General features: G+C 48.4%; 1 protein-coding gene across 2 annotated transcripts; it reads right to left on the bottom strand.

Annotated features, from left to right (window-relative positions):
- Window positions 1-2203: 2203 nt before the first annotated feature.
- Window positions 2204-12099, bottom strand: atn1 (atrophin 1; the record flags this gene model as incomplete). Of its 2 annotated transcripts, none has more annotated exons than XM_083989581.1 (8): window positions 2204-2894; window positions 3701-3881; window positions 4057-4224; window positions 6322-7885; window positions 8032-8248; window positions 8418-11284; window positions 11508-11627; window positions 11998-12099. In XM_083989581.1, 8 exons carry the CDS (start codon window positions 12097-12099, stop codon window positions 2861-2863), a joined length of 5253 nt encoding a protein of 1750 aa, XP_083845707.1. In that variant the 3' UTR covers window positions 2204-2860. The 2 variants fall into 2 exon arrangements, with proteins under 2 accessions (XP_083845707.1, XP_083845708.1); XM_083989582.1 differs by having other exon boundaries at window positions 4081-4224.
- Between the last annotated feature and the right edge of the window lie 348 nt (window positions 12100-12447).

The following is a 12447-nucleotide window of genomic DNA, read 5'->3' as shown; positions in this document are numbered from 1 at the left end:
CCAGTGGGACGGGAGAGATGGCAGCGGAGCAAACGCAGCAGCACGAAGGGGCAGAAAAGTGTGTTAAAACTGTCTGTCACGAGCAAAACAGAGCTTGAATGAAAGGGAAGATATTTTGCTGGAGGGAGCAATGGGACAGGGACTACACCAAATTAGTCTCTGTGCTGTGCTCAAACTCAAACATAAGATACAGACGGTGTAGCCTGACATAGTCTGTGGCACCATTTGGAAGTCAGTGCATCACACTTTAACTTTCTGCCTGAGTCTCTCTGTGAATGCATTACTTGATTAATGGCACAGGGGAAAGTTAGAACTTTCAAAGTGCTACTGTTATTACAGTAACACACATGTGACCTTGTACACACATTGTTCTGCTAAACACTCATAACAATAACTAGACGCACAATATGCATCGGAATGCCAAGTGTATTTATTCGAGTGTCGAAGCAAAGGAATACATTTCATTTGGGGAACGTGTTTATTAGACTTACACGACTCTTCTTCCATTGTAATTAAATGAGCTAATTGAAACCCTTACAATGGAGATAAAAGCTGTCCCCGATTAGATGAGAGTGTGACTTTAATTATCATTTAATAAAAGAAGGGTGTTGATCTGTGGCTTTGTTTGTTTAATTGACTCAGATTGTTAACACATGTGGGACCAAAAGTGCCGGCAAATTGTTTCTTTGTAGGTTTTTTTCAGTCTTGCTGCTGCCAGACCGGGGCCTGCTCCTAATGACGGAGTGGTTAAATCCATAAACCTCAAAGATATGCTCAAAAACTCTGTGATTTAAACGTTACCGGACACCCTGCATCAATGTGACGCACCAAACCGCTCGTATCTGCTATTAGAAAGTAGGTCAATATGAAATAATACGAATTATTGCGGTTATTTGTCCTAGATTTGAAAACAACAGCTGCTGATAATAGTCTTTATTTTGCATCTAAAACATCTCAAAGTTTTTTTTTTTAAACTGGTAAGGCTGTAGTCATATAAACCAGGCCTGTATAAAATGTGGTGGTCATATTAATGTTGTTCATCTTTCATCCACACCTTTCACAACGTCCTCATCCACCCTGAGAAAGGACTGATGAAGTGCTAAGAATATCACCCAGATGTGATGTCACCAGAGGGGAAAATCAGATTTGTCCTGCTGGAAGATACTTTACATTATGTTGACATACTTACTCAAGGTGACTTTTAATGACACCCAACCTACATAGCACCTCACACACAAAAGCATGCCTTATACAATATGTATTCCATATGCCATAGCATGTCTCACACCCAGTATCACTGCCCTGTCTGTGATGCTTCTCACAGATGAGGCTATCAATCAATGTCACATCAGTATGACGAGTTTTTATTGCATCAAAGAAAAGAGATGCAGATTTTAGGCATTAAGGATGATCTTATAAGGTAATATAAATGGTCAGAGTGCATCATTGTGATGAAAATTAAAAAAAAAAAATACGGCTGCAAGGTTTGTCAACCCAGATCTACATGTAAACCAAGTCTGTGAGGTGGCAGTGGCTCTGTGTTTGAACGTGAAGGCAGCACTCACTGATCCGTATCCGTTTTGAAGGAGATTCCTCCAGCCGGACACGGTGAGAACACACACAGCCCTGAGCCTTCAGCAGCGTCCGTAAATCACACACACACAAACACACTCTCGCAGCTCCTCCTCTCTTTTTCTCTCTCCTTTTCATTTCTCTCTTCTTTAGACATATTTTTTTCTCCCTCCTTGTCTTTTCTTTTCATTTTTACAGTGCGGTGAAGGAATGCTCACTCTACAGGGTGGCTGTGGTGTTCACTGGAGCAACTCAACTCCCGTATCTCACACTCATCCCATGTGTCTCCTATTAGCTACACTCACCAAAAAAGAAAGAATGAAAGAAGGGGGAAGTCAGAGAAGAGAAAGAGGGAGGGGGGAGAAGGAGGGGTGGGGGGTGGCGAGGGGGGAGGGGGAGGAGAGTGAGGAATTTGATATGCTTTGTGCATGAGTGACTTGTATAAAACAAAGACAGGGCAAATAGTCTGAATGTATATAAGGGGAGGGGGTTGCACACATGGATACACGAGAGACTAGCAAAAAAGATTATAATTTATTTCCAGATTTTTTTGCCTTCATTTGCATCTTGTTTCACAAGTTAAATTGAAAATAAAAAATAAAAATAAAAACTGCCTGCCATACCATGAAAATGTAAAAAAATAATACAAATAATATGTACTGTATATATAATTATATCATTATCAACAAACAGACAACATTAATCATAATAACAATACTATTTATCATAAACATAACATAACACTAAATTGCTGGTCTCATGCATATAGAACCCCCCTCAGATACAAAGGAGGGGGTGATTACTAAAAATAGAACCAAAAGTTCCACCAGTTCGGATTGAAGCGCCTAGCTACATGCAATGACATAAAAGACTCATGTACACATTCCTTCTGGCAAAAGTATTTTACACATACTGTACTTCACTATAGCCGTCGGCCCCCCCGCCCCCATCTAATATACTGTACAGAGCACGATACAAAACAGGACTGGAGTTCAAGAACATTATGCAGGGAAGCGCTGGAGTCTGGATCGTCATCGTGGTGCAGTTAGCAGGGACTGTGTGCAACATTTCACGTCCTCCTCCCTCCTTTTTTTTTTTTTTTCCTAATCACTCAAAAAAAAAATCGTCTTGTTTTCCTCAGTCCAGCTCCTCGTCCTTTAGTCCAGCTTTTTGTTGCGAGTCTTTGTTTCCGTCAGTGCTTTTGCTTTGCTTTGTTTGTTAAAGTTTGCACGCACATTCTCCCTCGGTTTTTTTCTCCATGCCGCTCTTTGATGGGCCCCCCTCCCCCTCACAGGGTCTTGTCACTCTCTTTCTTCAGGTGACTAAAGGTCAAAGGAGAAACTGTGTTAAAGGCCAGGGTTCAAGTTCATTCTACACACATGCAGGTTAATGCTTTCACTCCCAGAGTAATATCTGTAACATCGTATTAAAAGCTTTTAGTGAATACATAGATTACATTGTGTAGGATTTTTTTTATTATTTGTCGAATTTTTTAACAGTTTAACATATTAGGGACAACACAGCTGAGATACTTGAGCTGACATGCAACAGAATTGTGCTAACTGTCTCGCTCTCAAAATCCACAATTCAAATCTATCAATATCTGGTCAGTATCACTGCATTAATGTCATAGCTCACTGATATTCTCCAGCAGGGATTGGTGCTCAGTTTGTCACAAACACAATTGTTTAGCTTTAAACAGTCAGTCGTATGTAGTCACCAAACATCAAGTCCAACATGTCCATTTCTGCTGTTTGGTTATCTTCCAATGTGATTTTATTCATGTATTTCTTTGCATTATTTCAGGTTGCCTGTTGATTTTCTTAGAGGGAAAGACTGTGACCAATAAAAACATAACTTTGGATTTTGGGTCATGTGTGGATCTTTAAGACACAGGCTAAAGTTCTCCGTTTTAGAACCACAATTAATCAGCTATTCCGAGTAATTTCAGCAAAACTGGCAAAGAGTTTCTGCTTCTACCTCCTCAGAAGTGAGAATTCACTGCTTTTTGCATCTTATGATCTTCCTCTAGATGTTGAACTGCAGGTCAAGCTACTTGAAGACACCTTGCAACTTGGGCAGCTGTGATGTACCCTTTATCCTCTGACATTTTATTGACAAATCCTACCTGTAATACTCGTCCTGGGTGAGGGAGTGGTGGTGGTGGTGATGGATCCACTGTTGTTCCAGGGCCAGTCTCTGGATCTGCAGCTCTGCGCTCTGGGCCTGCTGCATGGCCTGGAGCTGGTGGGCTGCGGACATGGGACCGGTGAGGGAGGACGGTTGGGGCAGGTCACGGAAAGGAGCACCTGTCAGCGAAGCAGGTCGGAGAAGAAAAGGGGCATGCAGGGGAACAAAAGAAAGAGGGAGAAGGAACGAAAGAAAAAGCACTCCGGTCAATCATTGTTATCATTTCTATAAAAAAGTATCTTCATAAACTTTCTGCACTGTGGAGTTTTTAGAGAAAAAAAACTGAACGTGTACATGGACGAGGAGCCTTCTCCTCACCGAACAGCTGTTGGCGGAGCACCTCGCTGTCAGTGAGGGGGTGAGCCAGGATGGGAGTGCCGAGTGTGGCTCCTGGATATGGGAGGCGTGCCAAAGGAGACCCCGACGCCAACGGGTCCATCAGGGGGTGAACCCCGCCCGCCGCTGGATGCCAATGATGTAATAGGAAATACAGGAGATATTTAATATGAGTCGAAGCATCAGCATGAGTTCAAAACAAAGACGGCAGACACAGAGAGAGACATTGTTGTTTTAGTCTAGACATATCAGAGTATTTACTGTAACTGAACACCTGAATCAGTGCAATCAAATCTGGTGTCTGGATGTATATATATATATATATATACACACACACGTGGACAAAAATGTTGGTACCCTTCTGTTAAAGAAAGAAAAACCCACAATTGTCACTGTAAAATAAAGGACCAAAGGACATTCTCCCAGAAGCTTTGTGGACATGTGAGACAAAACTGAAGCTTTTTGGCAAGTCACATGAGCTGATCGTACACAAATACAAAAATGAAGCATACACAGAAAAGAACTCTGTACCTACTGTGAAACATGGATCAGGCTCGGTTATGTTCTGGGGCTGCTTTGCTGCACCTGGCACAGGGTGTCTTGAATCTGTGCAGGGTACAATGAAATCTCAAGACTATCAAGGCATTGTGGAGTGAAATGTGCTGCCCAGTGTCAGAAAGCCTGGTCTAAGTCGCAGGTCAGGGGGCCTCCAACAGTGTAATGACCCAAAACACACAGCTAAAAACACTCAAGAATGGCTAAGAACAAAACATTGGACTATTCTGAAGTGGCCCTCTATGACCCCTGATCTAAATCCTATTGAACATCAGTGGAAGGAGCTGAAACATGCAGTCTGGAGAAGGCACCCTTCAAACCTGAGACAGCTGGAGCAGTTTGCCAAAATACCTGTCGACAGGTGCAGAAGTGAGTTACAGAAATTGCCTGACTGCAGTGATTGCCTCAAAAGTTGTGCTTCAAAATATTAGGTTAAGATTAAGTTAAATTAGTAAGATTAAGGGTATCATCATTTTTGTCCAGGCCAGTTTCATTAGTTCGTTTTTTAAAAATAATTCTGTTGAACCACAACAGAATTTTTCATCAGTTTCAAGTTATTTCAGTGACAATTGTTTTTTCTTTTTCTTACTTTAAGGAAAGGGTACCAACAATTTTGTCCACACCTGTATGGGCATTATAGCTTTTGTCCAATCATGCGCTGCATGAACAGCAATATGTTGTTGACAGTTTTTGAAAGGGTTTTCAATGACACATAGAGAGAAATGTTGATCCTCCGTGGGTAAATTGAATTAAAATTAAAATTATGTTGACGTTTCGGAGAAAACTCTGGCACATCATCTCCCAAAATCACAGAAAAAGCTGTTCTCACTAATTAACTACACTAGTACAAAAATAACTTACACGTGTTGATGGATAAGGCTGGTGTTATACTTGATTTCCTCTCATGAATAGATCTGAGACTACTTTTCTTTCAGTTGTGGATTGGTGTATCACTGCCACAATCCCAAGCACACTGCATTATGATGTGTTATGATCTTTCTGTACAATGAAAAGCTCTATAAAAGGGTCAGTGACAAATAAGGGTTGGCAAGATGCGCAATTCAGAAAAATCTTTAAAAATTGTTTTAAAAGCATTCATCAGATTTGTGTACATTTTGCATTCATGTTGGTTTTATGTCATTTGAACCATTTTTAACCAAAGTAAGACGGAATGGCCTGAAAATGTCAAATGGTGCAACCACAAAAGAATGGTAAATATTAAATATCTTATCCACCTACAGTGGATTTAATTGTCCTTTTAAAAAATTTACTTTTTTCTGAAAACATTAAATTGAAATAGATTTTTTCTGCTGTATTTCTATATTAAAATTTTAATTCATTTGGCCATACTGAGCAGGACATAATCCTAAACACACCACTTTTTTTCTAAATAATGTGACAAATAATGTAAAATTTGCAAAAGTGAATTACAATTATTCCACATCTGGTTATACCACTTGACATTGTGTTGCATCACGTCACTGACCTATAAATAAAAAGTATTATTATTCTATCAGGATATCACCAGCCTTTTCCTTTCAGTTTTCAAAATCTTGCATGCCTGAAATCAATCTTTTTTGACTACATGATATTTTCAGAATAACACACTGGCGTAATCCCGAGGCAGCTGATAGTGACAATCACAGCATTGTTAGTAGCAGTGGGTACCTGTGTCTTGCTGGTGCAGGTGAAGATGTGAGTGGATGTGTGAATGCTGGTGATGATGAGGCGTCACATTTAGCATCTGAAGACGTCCCAGATTCTCTCCCCCACCTCCTCCACCTGTTCCTCCTCCGCTTCCCCCTCCTCCTCCTCCTCCTCCTCCTCCTCCTCCTCCTCCGCTTCCTCCACCACTTCCTCCCCTTTCTCTCTCCCTCTCCCTTTCTCGCTCTCTGTCCCCAAAGGCCGGCAAAGCTGCCCTGTCCCTCTCCCTCTCCCTCTCCCTCTCTCTTTCGCCACTTCTGTCCCGCTCATAAGAGGCGGGCGAGCGAGTGGGAGTCGGGTACGCCTCGGGGGGAGCAGCCGGGGCAGGGGCTGGTGGCACATGAGAGGACAGGGAGCTGGGAAAAGAAGAATGGGGGACTGGGTGATGAAGTGAGGCGGCATTGGAGGTCGGCGGAGCAGGTGGAGGAGGAGCTGGGGGTGGAGCGGAAGGGGCTGCAGGGGCTGGGGGGGCTGCAGGTGGTGCAGATGAAGAGTGAGAGGGGAGTGAGGGTGGGAGAAGAGATGAAGGGGGTGGATTGGACAGGGACTGTGGGGCAGGAGGGTTGGGAGGTCGAGTTACCGGAGTCAGGGCGGGGTTCTGGAGGTGTGGAGGGCCGGGAGGAGCCGGGGGAGGAGTGCCATAGAGCGTCACCTCATTAGCCCCCCCTGCACCTCCTCCTAGGAGCAGAGAGTGTGCATGGGCATTGGCATGTGCATGTGCATGTGCGTGGGCATGGGCATGGGCATGAGCATGTGAATGTGAATGAGCCAGAGCGAGAGCTGCAGGGTCAGGTATGGACCCCGGTGGGTAAACACGCTCATCGCTCTTAAATTCAAATCCAGGCTTCATTCGCTCTCGATGTGCAGCTATTGCATGAGGGAAGCCGACCCCTCCCAACCCCGCACCCCCGAGCCCTCCATGTACCGGGCCCCCCGCCACCCCGGGGTGACCGCCAACACCTGGACCACCCTCAAGGCTGCCACCGTACAAGAAGCCCAAGATGGCCGCTGCCGTGGCTGCGTCAGTGGGCAGGTGGTGCGGGTGGCCTAAAGCGTGATTTTGGAACTGAGGGAGGAAGAACGACGGGTGGACATGAGGATGGCCGTGGTGAATTTGCTGGTGGTGCGCTTGGGCGCGGCTCGCTGCCCCGAGAGGAGACATAGCATGAGGGCGAGCATACTCGCTCAGGGTTCTCAGTGCTGGGGTGTCGGGGCCCAGGTACGGACCTCCTAAACCTATCCCCAGAGCCCCCTGAGGGCCTCCGACCACGGCCGACGCCCCGCCCATGGTGGGCAGGAGCAGGGAGTGGGGGATGGAGTGAGAGAGGGAGGGGTGGAGATGGTGTGACGGAGTCAGGTGAGCATGTGGATGTGAGGGATGATGCTGGGGGTGAGGGGGAGGATGGGAGACAGGGTTGCCCGCGGAAGAGGAGGAAGATGAAGGGTCAAGGATGATAGAAGACGAGGAGGGAAAGAAGAGGGAGGAACCCTGACGACCCCCTCCAGCGGCGTTGACGTCCTTCTGCTGCTGCAGAGAGAACATGAGGAGACAGTAAATCACATCTGCCCCGATCTGCTTTACCCCCCCGCCCCCCATTAAAGTGATCACTTTAATCTACATTAAATCCATTAAATCTGATACGCTACATAATTATCACACTCAAATGTGCACACCTGTAGATGTCGATCCAGCTCCCTCTCACGCTCGCGCTCCCTCTCCCTTTCCCTCTCTTTTTCTCGGAGGTCTCTGGCCCGCTGCTCGACCTCCCTCCGAGCCCTCTCGATCATCTCGTTCCTCTTCTTCCACAGTTTGGAGCCGTCCAGCGGGACAAAGAGGACGTCGCTACGGGCGCAAGAGTTCCCACTGCCGCGGTCAAGGACCTTGTGGAACCTGGAAACATGAGACGCGGCAGTGAAGTACATCATTATTACGGCCATCAGGAGTCAGAATTGCTGTCATAAAAATTATCATTACGGTTAATTACATCTGCTCACATAGACAGGGAGTGAACAGAGTGATGCATTGGCAATCTCAGGAAGGACGGCGATGATGACGTTACCTTGCTGACTGGCTGGCGTGGATGGGAATGTCTACAGGTTTGGGTTCAGGAGAGGGGCTTCTTAGCACTGGTGGCGGGCTTTCACTCTCTTCCCTTTCTTCTATTGGTTCTTCCTTGATGACGGGTGTGGGGGGCGGCCCTGAATCTGAATGCCCGTCTACACCGGGGAGCGAAGAACTGGAGGCCGGGGTGGAGATGTTGTTGTTGTTGTTGTTGGCAGAGTTACTAAGAGGCGGAGGTCCCTTTGACACATTTTGAGGCGACAGAGACTGCGAGTTGCTATTGCTGCTATTGGGTGCGCTGTTGTTGCTATTGCTGTTGGTCATGTTACCGCCGCTGTTTCCGTTGGAGTGGTACGTCCCACTGAACGGAGGAGGGTGGCTGTTCAAAGTGCCGTGGAAAGGGGAGGGGCGGCATCCAGGTGAACAGCTGGATGACACACCTGGGCCAGGAAGTGGCATGTTGGCCGCCGAGGAGGAACCAGGTGGAAAAGATGAGAAGCCTCCCATCTGATTGGTGGACGGGCTGGGTAAGGGAGACAGGGGGGTTGGGGGAGTCTGGGCCGAGGACTGGTAGTGCGGGGGACGCGCACCGGGTGCCAAACCCGATGGGGGCGGCTGGGCATGGGAGGTTTGAGGTGGGGCGAGGGAGGACTGAGGCGGTGGTGGGGGGTAAGGAGCATTTGAAGGGTGGACATGATGGCTGGAAGAGGAGGAAGGGGAAAGCGCGGGAGGTTGGTTTGGACCTCCGCGGTTTTGGTACAAAGCAGACTCTCGCAGGTTTGAGTCCCTTTCTCTGTCTCTGGGTGCGGACTGGTAGTGGGGGTGTGATTGGTGGGGGTGTTGGGATCCTACGGGCCCTGAATACTCTCGTCCCAGGTTTGGAGTCACACCAGGGGAGCTGAGGTACTCTCGATTTGTGCCAGAGGAAGGAGGCGCCCCGGCAGGAAAGTCCTTCCCTCCAGTCGGAGGGTACTCTCGGTGAAAGTGGTCAGCTCCAGAGGAGGGGGTTTGTGCCTGATCCATTGGAGGAGGGAAGTCTCGGTTGGATGAGTTTGGTGGATGTGGGTGGGGGTGTGGAGGCAGGGAGGAATGGGACGGGTGGCTGGGGTTGTTTTGGGGCGATGCAGGAGGGTCCCGGTTCAGCATGGGGGCGACAGGTAGCCCGCCGGCGGAGCTCGGAGGGTTTCCCTGGGGGATGGAGCTACTGTTTGGGTTGCTGTTGCCCACAACCTCTCTGGTCTGGCCCCCAAACTCACCCCATCTGCCACCATCTTTGTCTCTGGGATGCCCCCCTCCAGCTCCGTTGGGGCCAAAGTCTCTACTCTGATTTTGGTTTGGCAGAGGAAACTCTCTTCCTCCATCGCGTTCCCTTTCTCTCTCTCGCTCCCTGTCTCTGAAACCTGGACCAAAGTCTCTTCTTTCAGGACCCTGCAGGTTGGGTCCGTCTCTCCCAGAACCAGCTTGAAACTCCCGGTTCTGACCCACTGGCAGACCCGCAAACTCCCTGCCCGGGATGCTGTTGGGCCCACCCATCCCACCACACGCACCGCTATTACTGCCCCCACTACTACTGTTGTTGCTGCTGTTGCCAATGGGAGCAGAGAACTCCCTGTTGATCTCCCTCCCCCCACACTCCCCCCTCACTCCTCTCTCCCTCTCTCCTGCAGCCCCCCTCTCTCTGTCCCCTCCCCCACCAGCGTACCTGGGAAGGTACTCCCTGTGGGGGTGAGGGTGAGGATGGGGGAGGTAAGAGGGGTGGGAGGAGGAGTGGCGAGAGGACGGAGGGTTGTAAACAGAGGGGAGTTGCTGCTGCTGCACCGGGGGCTGGTGCTGTGGTTGGTGTGGGTGGTGGTTGCCAGGGTAACGGGTGTAGCCCCAGCTCCCCTGGCAACCGGTAGCTGTGCCACCCTGCCAGCTGGTGGAGCTGTAGTGATGAGGGTGGGCGGAGGTCTGGGTCTGAGGCTGGGACTGGGACTGGGGCTGGGGGCCGGTCTGCGGCAACAAGGACGGAGGAGTGGACTGAGCCTTGTCCAGGAGTTTATCTGCTTTCTCTATTTTGTCCCTTTCCGTCTTAACCTCAGCGGGCAGGTTTGGTCCCCCGAGCTCCAGCGGCTTCAGGGCAGGTGGCGGAGGAAGGGGAGGAGCCAAGGAGTGGGGCATGTTGGGACTGTTGTGGGAGAAATCTCCTCCCGAGATAGTCGTCTTGGTCACACACTGTGTGCTGGCTTTGGAATTCATTCTGCTGCCACTAAGTGCACCGTCAACGCCCGTCGGCCCACCGTACTCAACTTTACACATCAGTTTGGAGTCCATGGAGAAGTACGACTTTCTCCCACTATTGCTGTCACTCGACGAATCCCCTCCTCCACGGAGAGAGGGAGTCAGACCGGAGGAAGAGCATGGAGTGGAGGGGGGCTTAAGAGATGGACAGTCTTCAATCCTTCCATCCACATCCCTCTTCTCTCCATCCCCACAGGCCTCCTCCCCTCTCCCCTCTCGGAGCACTCTCCTATCGTCTCCTGCCACTTTCCCTGCTCCTCCCTCCTTGCCTTTCTCCCGTTCCCTCTCTCCTTGCTTTGGTGAATCGGGGCCATCAGAGTCAGAGTCCAGGCTACCCAGAGGGGAAGCGGAGAGACTTGGGGACGAGGAACGATTGTCCTGGTCTATATCCCGCCCGCTGCTCAGACTGCTGCTGCTATTGGCCAGGCTCCCTACTACTGAACTCCTGCTGCCCTGCGATTGGCCGTCTTCATTGTCACTTTCACGGGATTGGCTGGCGACTGAGGTTGGAGGCGGGACAGTGGAAGGAGCTGAGCTGTCAGTCGAGTGTGTTGATGTTGGAGGGTTCGGGGTAGAGACCGAATCCTGACGAGAAAAAATAATTTACCGATGAGGCACAAATCTACACATTACGAAAGCTGTAATATACAGCAATACTGGTTGTGTGTGTATATTTACACAGATTTCATACATACAGAAGCCAAACTGTAACTCTTAATAGCTCAGACAGTGTCTTCTGAATACTTTAGCTGAATCAAAGCTTTATAATTGGTCTTTATATAACAGGTTGATGAAATGTAACACAAACCTGAACTTTCTGCCTCTTTGGAGGAGACACAAGTTCCTCCCCCTCACTCTCTGATGAATCATGCCCTTGTGATCTGCGACTGAAGCGATTTCCAGCCAATTCCTCAACAGCACCTCTTTGCTAAAACAACACAAGACTTTAAATTCAGTGGAGATGCTTTTGAATCTCTAATAGGCCCACGTCTGTTTTTAGAACAAAGCCACGCTCGCATGCACACACGCAAAAACATCAATGTCAAACATGAGACATCAAAGATTTCAAAGTGGTGAGCTGTAAAACACACTATCGTACAACACTGACACTGCAAGGGTCTGTGGCAATCACACTGATGACTCATACACTGACAGCACACACACGATGCAATACACCGTGACAGTTCTTTATTGGTGATGACTTTCGTACTTTCACACACACACACACACACAAACTTATAGCGATAACAACAACAGGATAAGAATGAGAGACAAAGGAGATAGGTATAGACTCTAACCGGCTGTCTGTCGTTGCGTTCAGGGCGAGTGGGGCTGGAGTGCGGGCGTCTACCCCTTCTCTCCTCACTCGCCCCCCGCCGTCGCCCACTGCGCATGGGCATCTGCAAAGCCCAAAGTCCATGGAAAGGGGAAAATATGGAAAGGGGAGGAGGGGAGGGGGGGCATAGAGTGTTAAAACAGGGTACAACCAGAGGAGTGTATGCAGAGAGAAACGATTGATTGCAGAGACGATAGAGATAATACAAGCCAAAAGAAAGTCAAGTTCATGTCAGTGAGGGTAGAGCGTTGCAAGGGCAACAACAAGTGGAGAATAAAAAGGAGAGGGAGGTGAAATGAGGAGCAGGGCACAGAGAGGAGGGAGGCATTGTGAGCAGAGGGAGGAATCAAGTATAAACATGGAATCAGCCTTTTTAGACCACATTACTGCATCTCACAACCAAATAAATAAT

The sequence above is a fragment of the Trachurus trachurus genome (assembly GCF_905171665.1).
Source record: "Trachurus trachurus genome assembly, chromosome: 16".
Lineage (NCBI taxonomy): Eukaryota > Metazoa > Chordata > Actinopteri > Carangiformes > Carangidae > Trachurus > Trachurus trachurus.
Note: the sequence above shows the minus strand (reverse complement) of the source record. Positions and strands in the feature narration are given on the sequence as shown.